The sequence below is a fragment of the Chelon labrosus genome (genome assembly GCF_963514085.1).
Source record: "Chelon labrosus genome assembly, chromosome: 9".
Classification (NCBI taxonomy): Eukaryota; Metazoa; Chordata; class Actinopteri; order Mugiliformes; family Mugilidae; genus Chelon; species Chelon labrosus.
The window spans coordinates 12,917,106-12,940,842 of NC_140359.1; the positions used below are offsets into that span (position 1 = coordinate 12,917,106).

General features: G+C 44.0%; 1 protein-coding gene across 1 annotated transcript in view; it reads left to right on the forward strand.

The window, feature by feature from the left end:
• The window catches only part of arb2a (ARB2 cotranscriptional regulator A), a 136,358-nt gene extending 118,227 nt beyond the window's left edge, over nucleotides 1-18,131 (forward strand). The window contains exon 11 of the mRNA XM_084552186.1: nucleotides 17,944-18,131. Coding sequence (XP_084408312.1) covers nucleotides 17,944-18,104 — 161 coding nt within the window. The 3' untranslated portion in view covers nucleotides 18,105-18,131. The remainder of the gene's footprint in view (nucleotides 1-17,943) is intronic.
• Nucleotides 18,132-23,737: the final 5,606 nt, after the last annotated feature.

The following is a 23,737-nucleotide window of genomic DNA, read 5'->3' on the forward strand; positions in this document are numbered from 1 at the left end:
GCAGCATATTCCGAAACCAGCTTGTTAAACAATTTCAAATCTCAACGCCAGCTCGGCCCCATTCATACAGTTAGCCCCCCAGCCACCCAGCTTTCCCTCCCATCCTTCCATCTATCCCTCCCTCTGTCCCTCCTCTGATCCCATTTCACAGTGGAACCATCAGGAGCTTATCCCAATCTCAGCCTTGGCCGGGGGCCCAAAGCAGTGCAGGGCCTGCCTGAACTCAGCAGTGAACTCTCAACCTTTTCTCTCTCAGTGCCCTTCCCTCTCTAGTTAGCCTGCTCCCCTTTTGCCCAGACTATATCGCCGCCTATTTCAGTAGGATTTTGGATGATGGCCTCAATATACAGTGCATACTCTTATGCACAGTTTACAGGGCACGTCTAAACACACTCAGGGCGTTGAGTAGAGCTCAGCAATAACACAAACTCTCAGCTGTTATCCAGATAGCAGCCAGCACACCAACCAGTCAACCGGCTAAGCAGGCAGCAAGCCAGCCAGCCCGTCAGCTAGCTAGGGAGTTATATGCAGCACGCATGTCTGTCAAACCACCACCGTAGTCCCATCACCCAGCCAACCATCACATGTGTTACAAAGCTGGTTAAACCAAGGTAGCTCTAAATACGCAGTATGTCCTCTGCATAGAAGACGGGAGAAGAAGATGTAGATTATTACCCTTTTCCTCGTACATAAGATGGCACTATAGTGGCTAATGATGGCAGCCCTAACCAGCATAGTGTTACGTTTCTGTTTCGTTCATCACAAACACAAACCAGCAGCTTTAACCTCAAAAACACCTCTGCCTTCCATTTTGAACTCTGCTTAGTTTCACTCGCGCTTTCTCTCTATTGCTCACACACCCATCTAGCTACTTTATTTCCCAAGTATCAGGAGTTGCAATAATGAGATTAGGATTTTCAACATCTGAGCTCAGCCCGTAGTAGTGTGTGCCACCGGTCATGCTATTCTGGCGTCCATAGCCCTCATTAGTATAACTTAGGGGTCAGGATAAAGGCTTGGTTCATGTACAGTGCCCTGCTCAAATGAGAATAGTGTTTTGGAATTTCAGATCAGAACTGTGTATTTCTTTTTGTTTGCCGTTTTAAATAAAGATCAGATTGAAATTGAGATTACAGAAAGTTCTGAATAGCCATGATGTGACATTTAGTCCGTGGTTCAGGGTCCACACTGGACAGCGCTGGTAGTGGTAAGGTAGCTAATGTGTCTGACCCTGTCTGGGAGCAGCATGTAACCGAGGTGCTGACAGGACTGAGAGGCTCCAGGTCTTCTCCCTTTGCTCGTGTCGTTGAATGTCAACCCAGCGCAGGGAGCTTGAGCTAACCGTGCAGTCATATCAGCTCTTAACTGTGTTCACAGAGGAAGGGAAGGAGAGACGGAGTCATAAAAAGGCAGGAGGCATGTGCGCCATAGGAGAGAACTGGCATAACACTCAGTTGGCTTCTTGTCGTTTTTACTGAAGAGGTTTGACCGCATGTGCATGTATGCTTACACCCACAGTATCTGAGTATCTGTGTCTCTGTGGGTGTATGTACTTTGGTGTGGGTGTGTGTATTTGTAATCCCAGTGACACACATCTACTTTATGAGAAGCACATCACACTACAGATGACCCTGTTGGATGGCGATGCCCCTTTTAAATACAGTGCCCTGATGCAATCCGCTGTAAATACATTAAACCAAGCTGCTGTGGAGGAAGCTGCTTATCTATCCTCTCTGCCTCTTTCTCCATCGTTCTTGCTCTTACTCTCTTTTATCTCTTTTCTCCCTCTTTCTTTTCACTTATTCTTCTTATTTGCTTTATATCAGTTTCACCGTATTTGTCTTATTTTTCTTTCTGGCACTTTCTGGTTTCCATCTCTTTCTCCACCTCTGTCTGAAAGTACTGTATTGTACTGTACTGATCTGATCTGATCTGATCTGCCGCTACCCACCCTGACCACCAACCCCATTCCTCATTGCCCCTCACCCCTGCTGGCCATGAATCTTACTCCAAACCTGCTTGGGGGTCAAAGGGAGTGCCAAAGGTGCGGTGAGTGACGTGGCACTCTGGCTGACCCCTGGCAGCTTGGCAGGGCTGCCTCTCTAATGAGATTAGCTGGGTAATGCCGACTCTGTGTCTGTTTCTCCTGCCGCCCAGCCCGGCCCACCCTGGGGCTCTTTATTTAGCCACCAGCAGGACAGGGTGTGCCAGCATTTGCAGGTCGAGGGCAGGACAAGACCCACAAGCCCACTGCCCTCTCTTCCCCCCTGCTCCCCACCACATTTATCTGAACAGCCCAGCCCGTGTTTGTATTTTTACCATTATACTGTTGCTTTGTTTTCATCTCTTGCTGTGTGTCATATTCCTTCAGGCTCTGTAACTTAGTGTCTCACTTATTTTGTGTCTGCCGCCTGTCAGTCTCTGTCTATCTTTCTGGACTCCCTCACTGTTGTTAAGCACACAGGTAAAAGTGCCCTTTAGAGGCTGGGCTGAACAATACTGGGAAATGATCAAACAATGCCCTGATCCCTTCAAACAGACACGCACACACACACACACACACACACACACACACACACACATATGCACACACAGACTACCCAGAGGAGGGCGACTGAGCAAGTAACTCAGGAACCTCGGCTCTCATGCGTACGTGTGACTGGCTTTGATGATTGCTCATAGGAGCGTAAAGTGCAAAGCTGCTCACTGTACCGCCCCGTGAAGACATACAGACTTAGACAGCATTACCAAAGCTGTGGCCACCAAACTGAGGCTTGTTAGGTAGAAAGGTAGCTAGCTATTTTGTCAATGTTTGTAACCCTCTTCGCACCTTCAGCCGTTGGCCCCTTTATTTCGGTGACTCTGAGAGATATTATTAGTACCCTTTTTAGCAGTGAGTGTGTTTAAGTGCCAATTAAATGCCTACAACTTTGTTACCGTGAGTGTTTTTATGAGAGGGTCCTTAACAGACAGGGGGCCTCCCATGGCACAGGTGTGCCCCCCTCAGCTCTGGGCTCACTTTCATCCTGGAGTGTGTGACAGCTCCAGTGAGTCTGACAGTGCTGTGCAGCCCATCCCAGGTGTCCAGGTGTTCTTACTTTCAGTATGTGTGTGTGTACGCCAACACCTGCTTGGCTGTGGCCCTAGGGCACAGACAGGTTCAAGTTCCACCCAAACAAACATTATGTACCAATCGCTCATTAGATGTGTGTGCGCTCGAGTACGGGGATGAATGATTGTCTGCCTATGCCTGGCAGAAGTGTGCGTTACCAACATGCTTACACTGTATGCCCTCCACACTCATCATTTACACTGACGGATTGTGTTACCTAGACATGTCAAAGTCTGCTTTTGTGCTGACAGTCAGCTCGCTCTACACCTTGCGATTGCTCTTGATCACACAGGCATCAGGTTCTGACATTTTGTGTCCCTGCTCATTTCTGTCCACCTGAAACGCTATGGACAAATGTGTCATCTGCAGCCAAGAGCAGTATTTAGTGAGGTGAATTAGCTTTAACCTGAATCACATCCGCCGTGTTTCAGTTTAACGCCTCTCTCTCTCACAGACATGCCAGAATCTCTCTCTCCTCTCTCTTAATCTATCGCTTCAGCACAGACAAGTCACAAAATTCACGCTGAAAAGAACAGATACACGTGCGCACACACGCTTATGTACGCGCACAACTACACATGCTGCCCCACGCCCCCATATCACATTGCTGATATGAACCTTTAGAAAAGAGAAAGACATCCTGTTGAATAAAATGAAATTGTGAGGTGGATTTAGAGGCCTCCGTGTTAATCTCCAAAGAGAAAACTGCAAACATAATAGGCATGCAGTTGGATGTACAAGAAACTTAATTAACCGGAGACCTTGTCAATGGATGGCAGGTCAAGGGAATCTCACCCACACAGCACCTCATCTTTTCTAGTGAAGGCATTTCGCTGCATTTCTACAAACTGAAGATCTCCCACAACCTTTAAAACTCTGTTTATATTTCTAAAAGTCCCTGGTGTTTCCTTATAGTCATAGGCATCATTGCTGCTGTGTTTCCAAGCTTTCATTTTTAAATGGATATGGATAACAAGAGCTTAACACACTTTTTAATTGTGATATGAGGTCTCATGCACTCTTTAATCTATATATTAATAGTTTAGGGGATTTACTGTATTTTTAAACTCTATCATCATGCTTATAGGCTCCTCAGATATTTTCCATGAACTGCAGTCCTTTCTAGAGGGTTTGGTTCATTTTCTGTTTTGTCTTGAGAGAATGCTTGGTTTGGTTGCTGTCCGCTTAGTTTATTTGAGTTACAGTCCAGTTTACACTATTTTAGAGTCCTGAGTGATGTCACACAGAGAAAAAGAAAGCTCCTTGAGTTTGTGAATGAGAGCACTCTTGTTTATGCACATATGCATGTTCGTGTCTCATTACTACATTGTGTGTTTGGGTTCTTCTTCTGTACCACTTTGTGCCACAGAGGAATGGTGCTCAGTTCAGGATCAGTAGGGTCACCCATCACAGTGTGCCCCTACATGGACACCAGAGAAGGACAGCCCCTAGCCATATGGTGGGGTCCCTTGTCTATTGGCTGGCCAGGCACAGTTTGTCTGTAGAACACCCACTTCCTCGGAGACCCAAGTGTGAAGCTTTGGGTTGTATTCTAACGGAGCTTCACACACTGTTCCAGTAGAGGCAAAGGAGGCCCATAGAGTGTTGTATTTAAATATTCCTCAAGAAAACCGAGCTCTGGACTGGACTTTAAAGTGAATGGAACTTGCAACCCGACATTCAAAAATATTCCATTGAAGACCTCCGTTTATTGTGTATTTGATTTTTATTCTTTATCTTTTGCCAAAATAAGGAAAAAGCATCATGTCAGCTTGGCGAGATAGAGAGCGTTTAAGGTGGAAAGTGTCACAGGGGTAGGAGTTAGATAAATAGATTAAGGAAGTAAGTGAGGGAGAAATGGAAAGGAGTAGAAGAAAAATAAGAACATGAACATCTTGTAGAGAGAGAAAGAGAGAGAGAGAAAAGAGCAGCAGGGGAGAGAGGAAGACGGAGAGAGGATCACTTTGGATGGAGAGATTGTAACATCACACTGTAGGGTCCCTTATGGGACAGCCACAGACGGAGCACGCTCCTTGCTGCATGCGGGAAGAGGAAGCTTTGCCAGCGTGGAAAACATACAAGAGAAAAACGAGAGACGAGTGGAGCAGAGAAAAATGCGTTTCTCCCCAGAGATGAAGTGGGAATTTTCTGCTAGCGCAAACACTATGTAGGCAGATAGCTGAGAATGAAGAGGAGAGGAGATGGCAGAGAATAAGTAAGAGGAGGGGTGTTGGAGGAGGGGAGAAGGAATTCTTGTGATAGATGAAATGGTGGGAAAGTAGAGGTGAAAGGTTCAGAGCAAACGAAGTGGGGCAGTACTTTGCAGAAGTCTGATAACATAATGGAGTAATGAGAACGGTTCATTATTTGATTCAGGCACAAAATCACCACGCATGTGACTCCAAAACATTTTGCTGGAAACCGTGATTGCATTGCAACCACTCAGCTACATTTGTACAACAGATAAAATGTTCTCACGTATTAAAATACTGTGACATGACTTGCTAAGATTACTAATACTGTTAATGACTAATGAAAATCAATATTTATGAATGCTGGCCTTACAGTTGGTCATTTTTTACATCCCTCTTGTGCTTTCATTCATTGGATCCTTGACTCTTGATGAAAACCTTAAACTGATACACCAGTATGCACGGTGTTAACACATCTGGATTTTGTGTGATGCCTGAAAAACTGCCATTAAAACAAAGTAACCTAAGTGGCGAAGCATTGTAGTGTATCTCACTCAGAGCCACGGGGTCATCAGAGAGGCTCTGATCGGAGGTCACAGTGTGCTGCTGTGAAATGGGACATTACCGCTCACCAGCGCGGCAGTAAATACAGAAAGAAACTTTAACTGCTGTAAAATATGAGGCAGCCGTCTCTTTTGTAGCATATGGGGTGTATATGTTTGTGGCTGTGTGCACACGCCCGCAAGAACGCATGTGCTTAAGTGAGTGTCTGCGACGGCGGTTTTGCTTAAGGCAGGGAAGAGGACGGGGTTAGGGAGGGATTTAATATGCTACTTTAGCCCTTGGGGGGCTGTACAGTTGAAAGTCAATGCATGAGGCGTGCAGAATCACACCAGCCTGCATTACAGAGGGACTGGGGGTGGTGGTGGTGGATTGGTTGAGTGTGGGGGGCTTGCTATAAAAAGTGAAATCATATCACTTAGCAGCTGAGTGCAGATAAAGCTGTGTTTGAACTGGGAGGCATAAATTATACATTGTAAACACAGCGTTGGGAGACCACGGCTCGTTTAAATTATGACAGAGGGTAGTTTTTCCTCCTCTCCTTTCTTCCTTCCCGCACTTCTGTGTCTGCCGCTCTCACTCACAGTTTCCTTCCCTTTGCTCTCAGTGCCCCCGACCTACTAACTTTTTTACCTCATGCCTCTATCTCTCTTTTATACGGCACCTGTCTTTACAAACAGCCTTTTTCAACATACATATATTAATTTCTTTCTTTCTTTCTTTCTTTTTTTCTCCTCACTCCCACATTGTTATTGCAAAGCCGTACATCATACATGGTAAGCAGGCTGGAAGATCCCTATGTGATCTGATCAATGTTCTCTCCTTGCGTAGTTCAAGTTGGGCTGCCGTTTTTTCCAAAGGTGCCTTCATCCCTCCTGACAAGTGCGAGGTTATTGATCAGTTTTTTCTATTTGTCATTGACTGCTCAGCCCCGTCTCTCTGCTCTCAAGTCAATAGTGGAGGGGTGAGAGGGTGAGTGGCTCCCCTGACCTGCCCTCCTTCAATCTCTGACTGCGTCTCGTCCACTGTACTACACACACACACACACACACACACACATACAAAAACGCACACACGCAAAATGAATGACTCTCCCTGCCCATTGTACCCACACCTCTGATCCCGGCAACAATTTTGATTAATCTTGAAGTGCTGCAAGGTCAGGGCAGGAGTGTGTGTGTATCTGGTGTTGGCTGATGCTGTCAGATAAAGGTCTTAAGCTCTGTTGGGGTTTGTGCTCTATTTTTCTTCCGTGTATGTCTCTAAGTACACGTGTGTTTGTGCCAGGGTGGGTGTAGGTGGTGGATACTCTAACTCAGGGATCAGCAGCCTTGCCCTGTTTGGCACCCACTTCGCAACTTGTGTCTCTGTGTTTGTGCGTCCATGGTTGGTCTTGTACTGATGTGGAAAGTCTTCCACAGCAAGGATCGCTGGGACATCTTTGACCAACAACACTGCATTTACTTTGGGAATTTCTACTGGTAAAGGTTCGCAGATACATTCAAGTGCTGTTGTCAGAGTGAATGCAGCCTCTCAGTTTTACATGTAATGTGTTTTTTGGGGGTTTTTTTTATGAAAAAACAGGAGTTAAAATTTATATTGTTAAATAAGAGATGATTGTGTTAAATGTAAGATGGAATGGAAAGCCTTCTAGCAACTCCAACGTAATTGTGTTCTTCCCGATACCAATTCCAGTACGCAAACAAGTAAGGTTTTACTATGTACATTTTCTTTATTTTTGTTTTTTGAATTAGCATATCTTCGGTTCTTTCTTCGCTCATCAGTGTGGCTTCGTTTCTGGAGTTAGTTGATTTATGAAGACCAGACTGAGGGCTGCAACCCCTCGCCTCTCCGTGGAGCGAGAGGAGATAATTATTCTGTTTCTGACTCACGCATTTCGATGAAAAATGCATACAGCTGGGACTAGATGCAGCTTATCAAAAGGTTAACTCTTCCCCACAGTTGTCTGGGTCTGCAAAGGGGAGCGTTTCCTACAACAGTGGCAGCATCCAACCACTTTGTGTTTTCCTGCTGTTTTGTTTGGGTGTTTTCAACATTGCTGTGACCCGCCGGTGGCCCAGTGCTTTATTTTCGCAAAGTTAACTTTCAATCAAGAGACGAGCCAGCTGTTGTTTGTGTTGTGTTCAGTGCATCATTTCTTAAGCAGCCATCTGAGTGCAGACTTGGCAAAATGATTCTGCCATGAAAAATAGAGTACATGCAGCACACAGTTATTCAATATTATCAGTGTTCAGCTTATCTAATTACACACTGACCATGTTTTCAGGTTTATAAATCAATTTTGACAATCAACATTATGTCAGACCAGGAACACTTTTTTTTTTTTTGCTTAACGTATACAATGTGCTGTATGCAGTATGCATGGCATTGTGCTTGATAGCTCTTTAGATCATCTCACTGAGATTCAGAAATCTTTTGCCTTTTTCACCTCCGCGTACACTATATTCCCATATACACCACTGTCACTCACACTCAAACACACACACACAGACACACACACACACACGGTCACACTTCAGGCCTTATGTGGAAGGAGTGCTGCCTGGGAAAGTGATAGCAAGAGAAAAGAAGCTCTGGAGAGTGAGTTATCTCTTTAGATGTCATTGAGGGGCGCCTCTTTTCTCTCCCTCTCCTTCCCTCTATCATTTTCCTCTTTCTTCCCTTCTCTCCGTCTCCCTCTCTCTCTTGTTCCCACTTGCTCTCTCAAATCATGCTCGCCTCCAGTGGTATTCAGACAGTCCAAGGACAAAGTAGAGATATGCTGGGAGCAATGGACTGTCCGTCAGTTTGTGTTTGTGTGTATGTGTGTGTGTATGAGAGAGAGAGAAAGGGGTTGATGTTGAGTCTTTGAAGCTGTTCTCCCCTTGTCCTAACAGATTGCAGTCTCGTCCCTCTCCATTTAACCCCCTGATGCTATATCAGACACTCACACACAAACTGAACACACTTATCAGGCAGCTGTGGACACACATAACAACACATTGCAAGATTTAAGATTCACCTAGAGCTCCATGCACAGCTTGCTGTTGTCGAGGTCATGCCCTTGTGTTTAAGGACTGTTGCATTTACTTCATTTCATATTTATTGACTTGTCAAGGTGACTGTAATGGCATTAAATAGTTAATTTCCATAGAGATGTCTAAGATATGTGTTTTTTTGCATAGCCCCCTGTCTGAGCAGCACCGAGCTAGGGGTCTGTATATTACTAAGTCATGCAGTGTGTTAATGTGGCCTTGGTTTGTCTGACTAAATGAGTTGGAAGTAGATGGCCCCTGGGTCTGTGACCCTGGCAGAGGCATACATACACACACACACACACATGCACACACAAAACCAACCAGATGCATGACCTACTCGCCTCATGTAACACACATACACACACATGAAATCCATCCCGGAGACAGACTTCTCCGTCTGCGTGTGTGTGACGCGGCAGCTCCGCTCTCTCAGACAAACAGGGGAAATCCTCCTTGTCTTGCCTTGTCCATCACAGGCCATCTCACTATCCCGACGCATGTGTTTGTCTGCGAACCCTCCCCCAGCATTCCCGGCCAGGCTCCAAAACCAAGATTCAACTAACACACTTGCACACATACACAGGCCCCCTTGGCTCCAGACATGTTCCCCTGACGCAGGGACGCACACAGGCAGGAAGTTTGAGGAGAGGTTTGTGGCAGTTTACTCCTCTTAGAACACTTCAGGTTTGACCCTCTCTTGACCAGGCAGCTTCCTTCTCCTCCATCTCTCCGTAAACAACCACATCCCTGCAACTGAAGGCGTGCCGGCTCGCCAAGTGTAATAACATCACTCATGTTTTGATGTGAGTTACAGAGGCTGACTCAGGGTGGCTGAGCAGGGAAACCTTGTGTGTATGTGTTTCCTTCTGGGTTTTCTCTGATTGCAAGGATGACAGATCTTCGTCATGCAGGAAACCTTGTTAACCTGTCACCTTAACGGTCTTCTCCACCCACTATTTATCCACTGTGTCTCCTCGAAACACACTCCCTAATGCCTGTGCATGCACAAACATGACTGCACACACACACACACACACACACACACACACAAAGAACGGCTGCCCACTGATCTTGTTGAGTGTGTGTCAGCTCTATTAGCACATTCCCAGATAGGGCCAGAGCCCTCTTATCTGTGGTGACCCATTAATTACACTTTGTTCCATTAAGTGATCTATTTCAGACCTGCCCCACCCTCAACACCCACTCTGTGCTATCTCCACCTCTGGCCTGCTCCTCCCCCACCTGAACTCTCTCCTCTCCTCTCCTCTTTTCATCCTCCATCACACACACACACACAAACACACCATCTCACCTTCTCGGCATGTGTGCAACTGTGTAGAATTCATGTGGTCAAGTATATCACATGTTTGAACTAATCCAGTGAGCTTGTTAGCACATCATCCAATCCAAGAACCCCGTAAGGGTATGTATGTCGTAAACCTGTGTACGCTGCTGCTACATCTTCTTTGTGCTAATGTAGATGTGCTTTCTCACCTTTGTTGGAGATTCAAACTCAATACTGGTGACATATTTTTACAAAGAACACCAGTAATTTGCATCCACAGTGCAGTGTGCTTTTTTAGCTTATAGTGCTAAAGAGATCTTCGGGTGATGTGCTTGTTCATGACAGTTGCTGCTTTTTCGGGCCCCTTCAGCGCCCTTCAAACCATTTATCTCCAAACATTAGCCATACCATTGTGAAGAAATAAGACATGTTTTTTTCCTTGTAACTGGTGAAAGCAGCAAGTGTTGTGCAGAATCAGTATTTACAACGGGAGGACAAAGATTCATATTGTGGCTAGTGGAGAAAACTGGAGAAATTGTTGTTACACACTGTACATTCCCTCACCGTGCTGGCAGCGCACAATGCTTTTAAATACTTCGCAGTTACACCTCACACAAAGCATGTGCCAGTGGTGTTAATGAAGGTTAGTGAAGGAGGGTTGTATGTAAGGTGTGTGCGATCACCATAGCCTTGCATGGATGGGGGTTCTCACACTCAAGGCTGTCTATTCTTTGACCATTGATTCTGAATGCGGCCTGTCTTTCTTACAGGTGCAAGGGGGCCTCTCTTGCCCCTCTCCTCCTCCTCCAGTTCTTTTGTGACTGAGTGATGTGTGTATGTCTGATATTGTAGAAGTGTGGGTGTGTGATTGTGTGTTTTTCTATGCCTGGCATTGTCCTGGAGGTGCAAGGGAGGTGCATGAGTGCGTGCATGTGTGTGTGCCAGACCTCATTGTGTTGAAGTGGAGTAGACGACGTGTGTTTATGTGAGTGAGGAGTGACTGTAGTGTAGTGAAGTGGTGGAGTGAGTGTGCAATTTGGCCTAGTTTTGGTTGTATAGACTCTGGGCTTGTGTATGTGTGTGTGTTAACAAGTGTCGAGACATACTCACATGTGCGCATGCTCCGTCTCAACTCCATCTTGTCCATTTCGTCTTTGGCAAGGTTGTCTGGCCTGACCCTTGCCCAGGCATCACGATGCCTGTTTGTGTGCTCGCGCCCTTGTGAGTGCACGTATATGCATGTGTGTAGTGCCTCCACTAATGCACAGTCTTTGTGGGGGCCTCTCTTTTCAGCCATGCTGCTTTTGAGACACATTGTGCCTGGGCATAGAAACAAAAGCTCTCCATTGCCCCTCAATAGGCCAAAAACAAAACCGTGTCAGGCGAGCTAGCAGCCCCAGAGTGTTTGCCATTTAAGTCCCAACCAATGGTGATGCAGATGGAACAAAAGGCCTGGACAGGGAAGGAGGCCTGCACTGTTTACAGTGTTAATGTCTGGGTGGCACTCCCAACAAGGCCTTTCCATACACATACATGCACACTCCGTCAATCAATCTATTTCTTTCATTGTCTTTCTCTCGCTGTCACAGACGCACACTGAATCAACAGGTACATGCGCAGACCTTGTGCTGTTCTGAAACTAAATCTGCCAGCTAATTTTGGACAGGCCTGAGAGACTATTTGCATTATGATGAAGCACGGGTCTGTCACTGGAAGTAAGATAGGAATGGTTTATAAGGAAACTAATAGCACGATTTGTGTTTTGTGTGCATCTAGTGAATTAAGTCAGAATGTTTATTTTCTAAAACTAGAGACATCCTCATAATTTATATGTTTTGTGATGTATTTAGATTTGAGGGAGCGGCAAGTCCTCTTTAATTGGATAAAAATATTTATCCAGTATTTTGTGGAATTTTATCATTCAGTCAATAAGAAAGAAAATAAGATTTGTACTGTTTAAACAGTTTTATAGCTTGTTTTCTCATTAATTCTGGGTTGTTTGATTGGATGTATAGGTGTATTTGCGTCCCATGTACTTACAAGACTTCATTTCCTAGCAACTTCTTTTCACATGCTTTATAAATGCAAGTCTACCTTGAATCTGTAGTTTTAAGATGTTATTGCACTTATCTATAACTCTGTTATTTTAATGTTCGATATAATGAAACAGAAAAGGTGCAACCAAAGTTCTCGTTAAATGTCATACACAGTTGTCACACCTCTTTTCCAAAGTGGCTCAAGCCATTTGAGAACAGCATAGTAAAAAAAAAAAAAAGGTTCTGTAGAGACGAGGGCATGTTTGGGCTTTCGATTTTTACTGAAGAGGAGACGAGAGAATCTGACACTGGTATCAAATAGCCTGCATAGTCCTTGGACCAGGGTTATCTTGTAAATACTCATGCTCCAAGTCTATAAAAGCGAGGGTCCTTTATGACGGCCAAGGCCACTCATTCACGTTAAAATAAAAAAAGCACTCAGTGCAGTCTCTGTGTCTGGGTAGGGAGGCAGCGAGTAGGGAAGGATAGATGGAGGGATTTAACTGAAGGAGAAAGTAGACATACAGGGCTGCACTGTCTTTTGTGCAGAGTCCTTGTTGTCACAAGTTTCACTCTCCATGGAGCTGTTATATGGAATGTAAAGTAGCTTCCATTGGGTGATGATTTCAACCAGTTAATGTGATATTCTCCCCTCTCTGGGCTTTCACTCAATTTTGTTTCTCGATGTCTCTCTTCTGTTTGTATTTTATTCTAAGTAAATACAGAGCCCCCTTCAGCGGCCCCTGTAGCTACTGATTCAGGTTCCTCATCTCTGGATGTGTAATGAGTTCTGCCTTGTTTTTGTCTAACAACAACACACAATAATAAGCAAAGTAATTAAAAGCAGTATGAGGGAGATGGGGGGAGGGCAGACCCCACTTACCAACTACCATTAAAAATGAATTTCATTCAAGAAGCAACAGTGGTATTTCTGGGTTGATGAAATGAGCTCCGTTTTCAGTCATTTTTTTTGTTTCACATTTTTTTGTGTGATGCATGTGCGTCTCTCCTGCTCTTAAGGCTTTGTACCATACTGATTTTATTTAAAATGAGACACAAAGCGTAGACAAAGTCTTGACTATGCCTGTTTTACACCGTGGGCTTCATGCGGATGTCTTCACCCCAAGTGGAAATTGAGGAGTGGTGTTAGGGAGGGTACTTTCTAATTTAATTAAAATTTCTGACTGAAGACAACATCTCCGTGTTACAGAGGACGGAGTTGTTCTGGCTGTGTGGCTGACCACCTGTCACCTGCCTGGGCTCTCTTTGACCTCGTCTCCAGTGGCAACATGTCTTGCCCCCTTTCGACAGACAGCCATGTGGGACAAAATGACATTCTTGACCTTTACGCATGTCGGCAAGGAATGTGACAACACACATAACTGACTGTGTGCGCGCACAGTGCACGGACACACACGGTGCACATCGTCTCGCACACACCACAGAAGTTCATCTAATATCAGAAAGCGTCAGGGGCGGAAATCCGATCGTCTGACAACCAGGATACAGATAGCGATTCTCCACCGCTGATCCATGCAACAGATAGTTTCCACAAACAGCAGTCTGGCTAAGGTTACAAACAGCCAAGGCCCGCACCACAATGCACTGCTCTGCCTCATATCGAGATAAAACAAAAGCTTAGGTTACCGTCGATAGCAAATTGATAAGATAATGCACTGTTTGTATGTTTTGGATGAAAACTCTGACGAGAGGAAATGAAAAAATGTTTGCTTCTGCATGCAATAATATCATGCATATTAGTCCTGTTAGGTATTCTGTTTTTGTAATTTTTGCTTCATGATCATATCATTGTTCATCTCCTTTTTTTAATTGAAGCTCATTAAATGTTTAACCCAAATGTCACTATATTTGATTAAGCATTCGTAATTGTTTTAAAGAAATTCAATTCAAACAAAGAAAAGTGTCATCGCTTTACATTCCCCTTGCCTCAAAGTGCTCTTAATAATTTGAATATGTATTTATATTATAAACGAAGTAAAGAGATATGGACCCCTTCACATCAATGTAATTACGAATCACAAAAAAAAAGAGTTTGATTCAAATAAAATAGGCCATTTGTACACAAGCAATTAACTGGTGCGGCTTTAAATAATGTAGCCCAGATGGAACCTAATTATAGTCGGCATGCTTTGATTCGCGCTTCCTGTCGGAGTATCACTCGGGGCGTCACTTTGGCTTTTCAGTCACCTAGCGTTTGTTTTGAAATCTGTGACAATCAGAGCCGATTACCATTTGTAACAGCATGCAGTGTTTGGTGCAGAGGGAAGAAAGCATGGCCCATAGCTATGGAGGAGTTTCCTTGTTTCCAGCTCAAAACTCCCCTCTGTTCCTGTACCTCACTGCACACAAATGATAACAACTGTGTGTGTGTGTGTGTGTGTGTCTGTCTGTGTGTTTTGGGCGGGGGAATGCGAACGTACGTGTGAGTGTGCTGCTTCCATGAGTAGACACTTGCAAGTGATGTTTGTGTACGTGTGTGTCAGCATCTCGTAGCAGCGTAGAGTCAGACGGAGATCAAACAGTCAGTCAATTACCTTGAGAGGGCTCCAGTGGCTGTGACAGAGAGGAGGAGGAGGCTAAATATCCAGGATCAAATACTCTGCTCTGACTGTCACATAATGAGGGAGGCGAACCAGGCTCAGACGACACACACAGAATGGTCAAATACAGGGCACCGGTCAGGCACCACATTGAAACCGTGCCATGACCTGAGCAAAGAGCACACAAGGGAGGGTTCAGAGCAGACCGTGTTTCTGTCCCAGTTCCCGTCTGCCTTACACTGAAATATCATCACGGGGTGACGTGTGTGTGTGTTGCGGTACTTTTAAGTCGGCATCATTATTTATTATAACCCCTATTAGAAAACCATTACTTGCAGTGATCTCTATTAAGTTTGTCATTGCCCAATGATAATCACACACACATTGTGAAAGTAAAGAGAATTTTCTCGGTGTTCCCCAAGACAATACCCACATCATTATAACATCATTATTGCATTCACAATAAATGAGGACATTATTGCATTTAAAACAAACTTTATTATATTAATGTAGTTACAATAGTCCTGTTAAAATTAGCACATGTGATGTAATAGTTTCATAGCTAATGCAATAAAGCAGCACACATAAACACACACAGTACTTTATTAAGATTTTTTATTTTTTTGTTTAATACAAGATACAAGTTATAATTAAAATCATGACAATGAGAGAGCTCTGGGTCCATTACATTTGGTTTTGCCAATACATTAATTCAACGGCTCATCAAAGAGTTTGCTTATCAGCTGAACAACTTTTTAAATGAAGGCCTAATATCGATGATGGATTTGTTCTTATTGTGTCTTTATGGGTTCTTTTTACACACGCACACATCCAGGTGACACCTCATCGATTTCCACATGTTTTAAAGATATTACTGGCTTAGCTGATGTAATTCTCTCTGCTCTCGTCTTCTCTAAATCAGTGGTAAGATCTCAGCTCTGACAACATCCATTAGGTTCAACACACTTTGGCCATTAAAGGGAGAGTGGATGTAAGTTGTTAAAGGCCTGTTTAAGTCTGTATGAGAGCGGGTTTTATGAGTGTGAGCGTTATCCGGGGGAGTAGACTTCATTTCAAAGCCTCCACCATATAGAGGGGTGGAGCTTAAAACCAGAGTCACTGGAGGGGCACAGTCTCATCTGCATATTGGCACAGAGACACCCCCCTGATGACCCTGAACTGCGATGGGATAGGGTGGAGAAGCTGGCGGCATTCCGGAGGAGTTCACCGCCAGTTCAGGGTGAACGAGAGAGTGCTGCGGCATTGATCGCTTCTGTAGGAGGAAAAACAGACAAAACAGAAGTAAAACCACTAGTGAGGGAAAGCCCAATGAGACGGGGAAAATGGAGGTGGTGGAAAAAGATCACAGTGCCTCAAATTGGATATAAATGATAGATTAGGAGTGTGAGAGGGCTGTGTCTCTGTTTCTAGGGATGGGTGTTATGATGGGCCTTACACAGGTAGCACAGGAGAGTGCTGGGTTATTGACTACCATGATTGCAAGGCCAGTAAATTTGACCCAAGGCACTGACTGCCATCTGCTTGCTCTATAGCGTGCTGTGCGGTCCCTCATCTTGAGAACCCGCTTACATACTTGTGCACACAAATTACACACAAACAAAACACACCACCAGCAACTGAACCCGAGTCCACTCTCAGCCCAAGACCCAACACATGCCCCCGGTCTTCACAGTCATACAGTACTCATAAACACACACACATGCACGTACACGCACACCGTCTCCATTAATGCGTCCAGGCAGGGGTCAATCTAATAAACATGGGGTCAGTGTGGTGGTCATCAGAGGCTGGTCTATAGTGAGACAGCCTTTAAGGTGCTTCCTAATTGTATCCCTGCGGGCTTCCAGTCTAGCTTTTTATAGCAATGTGCAAAGAAGAGAGGGATGGAAGCCAGGATGGAAGGAGAGGGCACTGAAGAAAGCAACAGAAGTAAAAATAAGTATATCTATATGTACAGATTTGACTCATCCAGAAGGTTTGGGGTTATCAACCCTTCTCTGCTGGGACCAGCTGTTTAAAGCCTTTTTTAATCCTAGCGACACATTTGAATATTATTATCTTACACACAAATGTAGGTTCCAGGAAAAAAAAACAATCTGTGCAGAAGTGTGCATTTAAATATTCAAAAAAGAAAATGCATGCAAATACTTCCGGCCTTCCATTCATTCATCCCCCTGTGTGTCAACACGTCTTAGATCTATCTATCAAGGGATGAAAGTCTTAATACCATCTCACACCAAACCCATTCTCCCTCTGGGAAACAAGAGGGCACCTCAATATGGCTTTTCAGGATCAGTTACAGTTGTGTTGCTAAGCAGCTCAGCTGCTAGCCAGCGGCAGCAAAAACAAGCCACTGTCTGTTAGCGCACAATAGTTAGTGACTGTGACTAGAGATGATTCACGCATCGGCTGCAACCAAGATCTGTACTCATCATCGATGCTTCAATGCAAAGCCAAGCCAAGCTGTTCTGCAGTAGGCCTTGCTGCCATTGAGTTTACAAGCTATCCAGCTGAAAAGCCTGACTGTGTAACCCTTAGGAACCTGAGGCGCATGTACCAGATTTCAAGTTCCACTGTGACCCCAACTTGGGAACTCACTAACCTGGAGGAGGTCAGAGGGAAACCAAGCACTGCTCACTCCCCCCACCACTGCTAGACCACCTGATATGTTCGCTAGTTACCTCTCCCCAGCTTCTGTCTTGCCTTTCCTCAATCACTCCTTTAGAATGAATGACTACCGCTCCACTGGTTTCACTTAGTGCACCCATTGTGCATATCTCTGGTTTTGTTGGAAGGACCTCTTTCCATCTCCTTGGACGTGCAGTGGTGTTGATTATCAGGTATCCGCTTGGATAACATATTAAGGCTGTCCCATTGGACTAACAGGTCATAGGCTGCCATTGCTCTCACGCATAAGGCCCTTGTTTGCATAGAGAGAGGCAGTGCGTTATGGGGAGTGGTGAGCCTTATGAGACAAAATAGCTTATTTAATGGTGTTCATTTATTTTAACCATTTATGTTGCCAAGGTTTATGATGATGTTGGCGTAACCATCATGCACTGCCTTTGCCTGCAGCACAACAGTAACCAAATATCTTTCTGTGTGTGTGTGTGTCTGTGTATATCTTCTACATGTAGGCACAGAGAGGCATGAGCTGACCTCCTGGATGAGTTTCACCTCCATCTTCAGGTTCTTCAATAAGGTCCTTGAGGAAAAAGAAGATGAGGAGGCGGAGGAGACCTCCAACACTGTCACTACACGGAGCAGCTCCCTCAAAAACAAACACCAAGATTTGTAGAAAACCATCAACAGTGACTTGGAACAAGAGGAGATTATGGGAGGGGGGGTGGGGGGGGGTTGGCAAGGGATCAGAGGTGGGGGTGCAGAAAGGGTCCTGTCCGCTGTTTTGTTTTTCCTATTTTCTCTCTCTTCCTCTGTAACCTCATAACCTCCCACCAGTTTTCTTTCCCCACTCTTTTCCCCGAGTGTCATTTCTCCCTTCCAGCCCTCCCTGGCTCTGCACACACATAGCCTTCTTGTTGTAAGAGACAAGCGTACAGGGTCACCATGTATACATCACAATAACGTTTTGCATTACTTCTAGTCGAGTGCAACTGTCAAAGCAATATGGGCCTGAGTGTTAGCGCTTCCCGTGGGCTGTGGCCTGGCTGCGGGTACGGGCCACAGCAGCAGAGATTAAGGCTGACAGGCGCTGTGCACAATGCGCTGTGGTGCACCTCTAATTGTCCTGACATCAGCCTGAACTGAGCTAATGCCCCGCCTGCCCTCCAGTCTACACTGCTCAGTCTTTCCCTCCTCTCCCTCTTCCCCCCCCGGTCCTAAAGCCTGGACCGCTTACCCTGAAATTAGCTCATGCCGTATGGTATGTTCTGGTAAGGTTTGGTATAATTTCAACCTAGCTAATGCCTATTTTACTTTTTTTTTTTTTTTTTTTTTTTCCGTTTCATAATAACCACAAATGTTTTTAATAAGCGCAAACACTCTTAACTGATGACCATTTGTTTTAACAAAGGGTGTTGTTTTATGACTTCTTCTTTATTGTCTGACTCCTCCACACATGTGAGCTTTTAAACCTGGCTTTTCTCATTCAGCTTTATGAACGACTCGATTCTAAGCTGTGCCGTGTATATCTGGAATTACAGCCCATATAAAAGGAGAGCTCTTTTTTTAATTATTATTCCTTAACTTTGCGCTAATTTTGAAGCCAGTGTCTCACACACATTGAGAGTATTTTATATTTAATATTAAGCCAATACCTCACAGTGCAAGTAAGTGAGCGAATGTTTACTTTTGTATATCTGTGGGTTTGATTTGCAAAAGTGTGGAGAGTTCATTTTTCTGTTTATTACAAATAGCTTTTTTTTTCACGGTGTGATATCCTTGAAATTGATGTCTCTGGATGATTGAATGTGATGAAACAAATAAAAATAAAAAAATACACACACAACCTATTCTGAATATGGAAAAATTCCGGACACTGAACATATTTAAAATCACTTAAAGTCAAGCATCAAAATGGGTTTGAGGGATATCTCATTTTAACAGGAGCCAGAAGTCAGCTCACAACACTCATAAAACCTCAATATATCGCCTTACACATGTCAGGAAATCCAAGATTTCAATATTATTCTAAGCCGGAATGATATTCCCTCAGATGTTGGAGAAATGTAACATCTTTTTTTTTTATTTATTTTTTTCACCAAAGTACTTTTCTTGTGTACTTAGAAGTGACAAAGTCCGCTCCCTGCTCAGCTGCACATAATCTGACTATGTGACACAAACATGATAAAGAATTTTCCATAAAGCCGGTATGTTTTATAAACCACTCAAGGCTTAATGGAATACGTTTCTAATGTGTCTTGACATTAGGAAAAACTCAAACTGGATACTAAATCTTATGATACCTTAGACACTTTCTCAAATATATACTTTTTTTTCTCATTTTCTTTACTTCAAGCAGTTGCCATTGTTAAACTTGTACACTGTGAAATCCCGTCTCTTCTGCTCACTCTGTGTATGGTTTAAGGCTTTTGTGGATTATCTTTCTGCTGTAATGAGACAAGTGTGGCTGATGGTTGCGGGCCTAATTTCCTTTTAATTTGATTCAGATCTCTCCAGGTTTCAGCAAAGAAGTTGGCTTATTATTTGATTTGATGAGTTTCATTTCAAGATACCATTGCTCATCTTTCGGCTTTTCAGCTGCAATCAGTTCATTTTTCACTCTAAAATTTGTATATTGTTGCCTTAGGAATAAACAAGACTCTGCTCACTGTTTTTAATAACATCCAGCAAGCCATATGTGAACAGAACTAAAGATGTAAGAGCAGCCTAAGTCCAAAGCACAGCTCTGCAAATAAAATGGTACTATTTCTGCCAGTTGCTCTTGAAGACATTATTTTTTGCAGATGGTTTATTTGTTGTACTGGTTTAAGGAACACGCCTATTTGCTTTTATCACAGTGCAAGCTTTAAGCTTTTATGAAACAAAAGTATGCTGCCAGGTCACACATTTTTCTAATATTCTTTTTTTTATCACTTTCCTTTGATCCATTCCGTTTTTTAAAAAAATTAAGCTTCTGCTGAAACTTCTTTTACGTGATTCAATTTTTGTAATTAACCCATTAAAGCAAATGCAAATAAAAGAAAATTTGCATCTTGATTTTTAATGAATATATTGTTCCATTTAGTTTTGGTTTTATTGTTTATTCCCTTATAGATACGATTTACAGGTGCAGTATATTATGCACATGATATATGTATTTAAATATAAATAAATAAGCATCATTAGAAAGACAGGTGCGGTTGTACAGCGGGAGAGTTGTGCGTAAAAGGAGCGCGCCGAGAGGAGAAAGTCGAGCTCCCTGTGATAAATGAGTGAGAGTCATCGTCTTTCCAGCTACAGCAACGTTGCAAATATGACATCCAGAAGGAAAGTCAGCAAATATGCACAATCGACCACGTGTCTGTTGTCAGGTTTCTAAACTATTTTTTAAGGTGGACCAAAGTTTTTGGAGTTACACTTTTAAACCTTCTTATAAGTAAAAGTATCCCAAGAGAGAGCAGGATCTTTAAACTGATTATATCGGCAGCAAGAAGCGTGTCAAAAGGAAAACAAACTATAAACTGTAATACCCCTCTTTTTTGGTCATTAATTTGGGCAAACGGAGCCCCCTCCGACTCAGCGAGGTTTTACGGCATCATTTGTTTTCACACGGTGAAACCGATCAGGTCATTAAACGCCCCCTCAATAAATCTTTAGAAATCTTTTCCATTAACCCCCGAACAACAAGTGGAACCAGGCGAGTCCCCCTCACATTGTGTCAGGCCGCAGATTAAAGAGAGGCATTCAATCACACGCACACAAACACACCCGGGTACGCACAAGTGAAATTGGGCTCGACTCTCCGTCTTAAACCTGTTCAGAACTGTGCGCAAATGTGCAACTTCACAGTTCTGTGACAGGCTACTGAAAGGGAAAATCTCCGTTCCCATGTTAGTGAGAACTTTCTGATTTTAATTAAGTAACCTGCCTTTTGTCCAAAGCGATGCTGTAGCGGTATCATAAATTATATGATCTCCATCAGTCCTCATCAAAGGCAGGCTTCCAATAAGGAGTTATAATTTTTGCCAGGAATTAATAAATGCTTCAAGACTTATTTTGCTTATCTTTTAAGTGCATTTTACAGTTCACATGGCAGCGTTAGAAGTTGTGAACAACAAGTTTACATTAGCGTAGCCCCTTACATTGCAGAGACAAGTTCAGCGCCAGAGTGTGGAGTTTTATTCGCCAAATGTGCGCATCTGCTCTCACCCTTCTTTTTGGCATTTGCCTTCACAAAGATTACGTCGCAATTAACCTAGAGTGCTTTTCTGAGGATGCTGTGAAACAACGATCTCCCAATTTCTGTTTGTTTCGTCTCTCGGCGGCTCCTAAAACTTCCCTGGACTTTCCTTCTCCAAACCAAAACAAGTCTGACTTATCTGTCTTCCCCCTGGATTAGAAGTTAGCCCAGCGTGTCAGTGCACAACATGTATGTCTGATTTGATTAAAGGTTTCACTTCTCCGGCTATTGTCGTCAATTCTTGGGAGAGACACTTACAGACAGCTCCACACAGAATCATAACTACAACGGAAAACAACATCAGCTGCGGAGCTTTGCGGCGCAACCCTGCCAAATGGGGGGTCTGTGCTGTAATGTCAGCTTTTGGGAGGAGCAGGGGTGGGGGACATGACATCAAAAAAGTTGGGGAACCCCCTGCGTTGCCACCTCCTGATATTTCAATTTTTACTTTAAGAGAGTTGTTGTCACGCTTGCTTGCTCTTGCTCACTCTGATATGCACGCCATCCCTGCAGAAGATGAACTCTCTCCAAAGGAATCAGGCATTAGGCAAAGTTGGAATGTCACCCCTCTGACAGCACCCCACACCCCCACCCCCCTCTCTCTCTGTCTCACACACACTCACACACACACACACTCCTCCAGCACTCTCCAGCGGATCACTGTCAGATCACTATTTGCATAATTATATGCTCAGCTCAGAGGAGAAAACTAACCCCCAAATTTTACGGGTCAACTAACTGCAACAATCAATGTTTTATCGGGTATACTAAGAGAGAAATATCTTTAACAGTCATGGTAGAGGGACTCTCTTTCTCTCCCTCTCTTCTCTTCCTTTATCAATTCAGTTCAATTACATTATTGGCATGACTGCTTATCAGAAACAATATTTCAAAAGCAGTTTAAAAAAAATGTAAATTCACCCCCCATGCTTGCCTCAAAAAAGAACCCCACTTTCTCTTTCTCTCTCTCTCTCTCTCCCCCCACTCTCAGTGCGTGTGCAAATACTTTTTTTAATCTATTGACTGGGAGAATGTCTGGCTTAAGCTTGAAGGTGCATTCAAGATTGTATCCCTTCTCCCCATTCTGCCCCCTTTTCTCAACCCGACTCTATACTGTGTGTTTTCCTCAGCAGAAGAGGTCTTTAATATAGGCCCTGTATATTCTAGAGCACAGGACACGCTAGCCGGTTTCGTTAGAGATCATTACATATTCATTGACTTGCGGAGAAACCATTTAATCCAGTGGAAACAACTCCTCTTCAATCGCCTCTCTGCTTCTCTATTCTTGCAAGGACCCGCAGACTGAAACAACACTTGGGACCACAGACAGCACAGTTTGGAAAGACTTTAATGGGGCTTTATTCTGCAAGGGCGGGGAAGGTGCGGCTCTGCTGAAAGACGCACAGTCTGGGCACAGGTGCACCAGGTGCAAAGGGCTGGGCCTCGTAAAGGACGCGGAAGTCCCAAATAGAAGCGTGCACATGTGTACTTTCATTTGTATCTGTTAAATGATCCCCAGATCCCCAGAGTAAAAAGAACTTGTGCGAAAACTTGTCATACTGAGCTCACTCCACACAGGGTGACAATATTCTCCTGCCTCCCTTCTCACCTGTCTTCCTATAATAAAAAAGCACTATTAGGATCTACTACCTGGGAAATATGCAAAGCAAAAGGACTATCCCAGCAAAGTTGCAATTCCCCAGGTTATTATAAGAAAATCAGAACTTGTAGACAAGTGGAAAAAGATGCCTTTAGTGAGCAAAAATCACCAAGAAGCACATCTACGCTGAAGTCCCCACAGGAATATAACACGAACATTATCGGGACATTCTCGGGGTTACTCGTTGGTGTTTTCTTTTCTTGGCTTTGCTGTCTAATACTTCTAAGTAGCCACTACATCAGCAGCGTGGCCTAATGTGTGTGCGGTGCGTTCTCGAGGATCCTGGCATATAATACTCCGATTGTGGGACAGCTGTTGGCAGAGCCGTTTTACGGTCCTCAGTCCATTTGGCTTTAATAGCAGCTTTCAGGCGGACCGCTACTCTATCCCCTCACCGCCCCCTCAATTA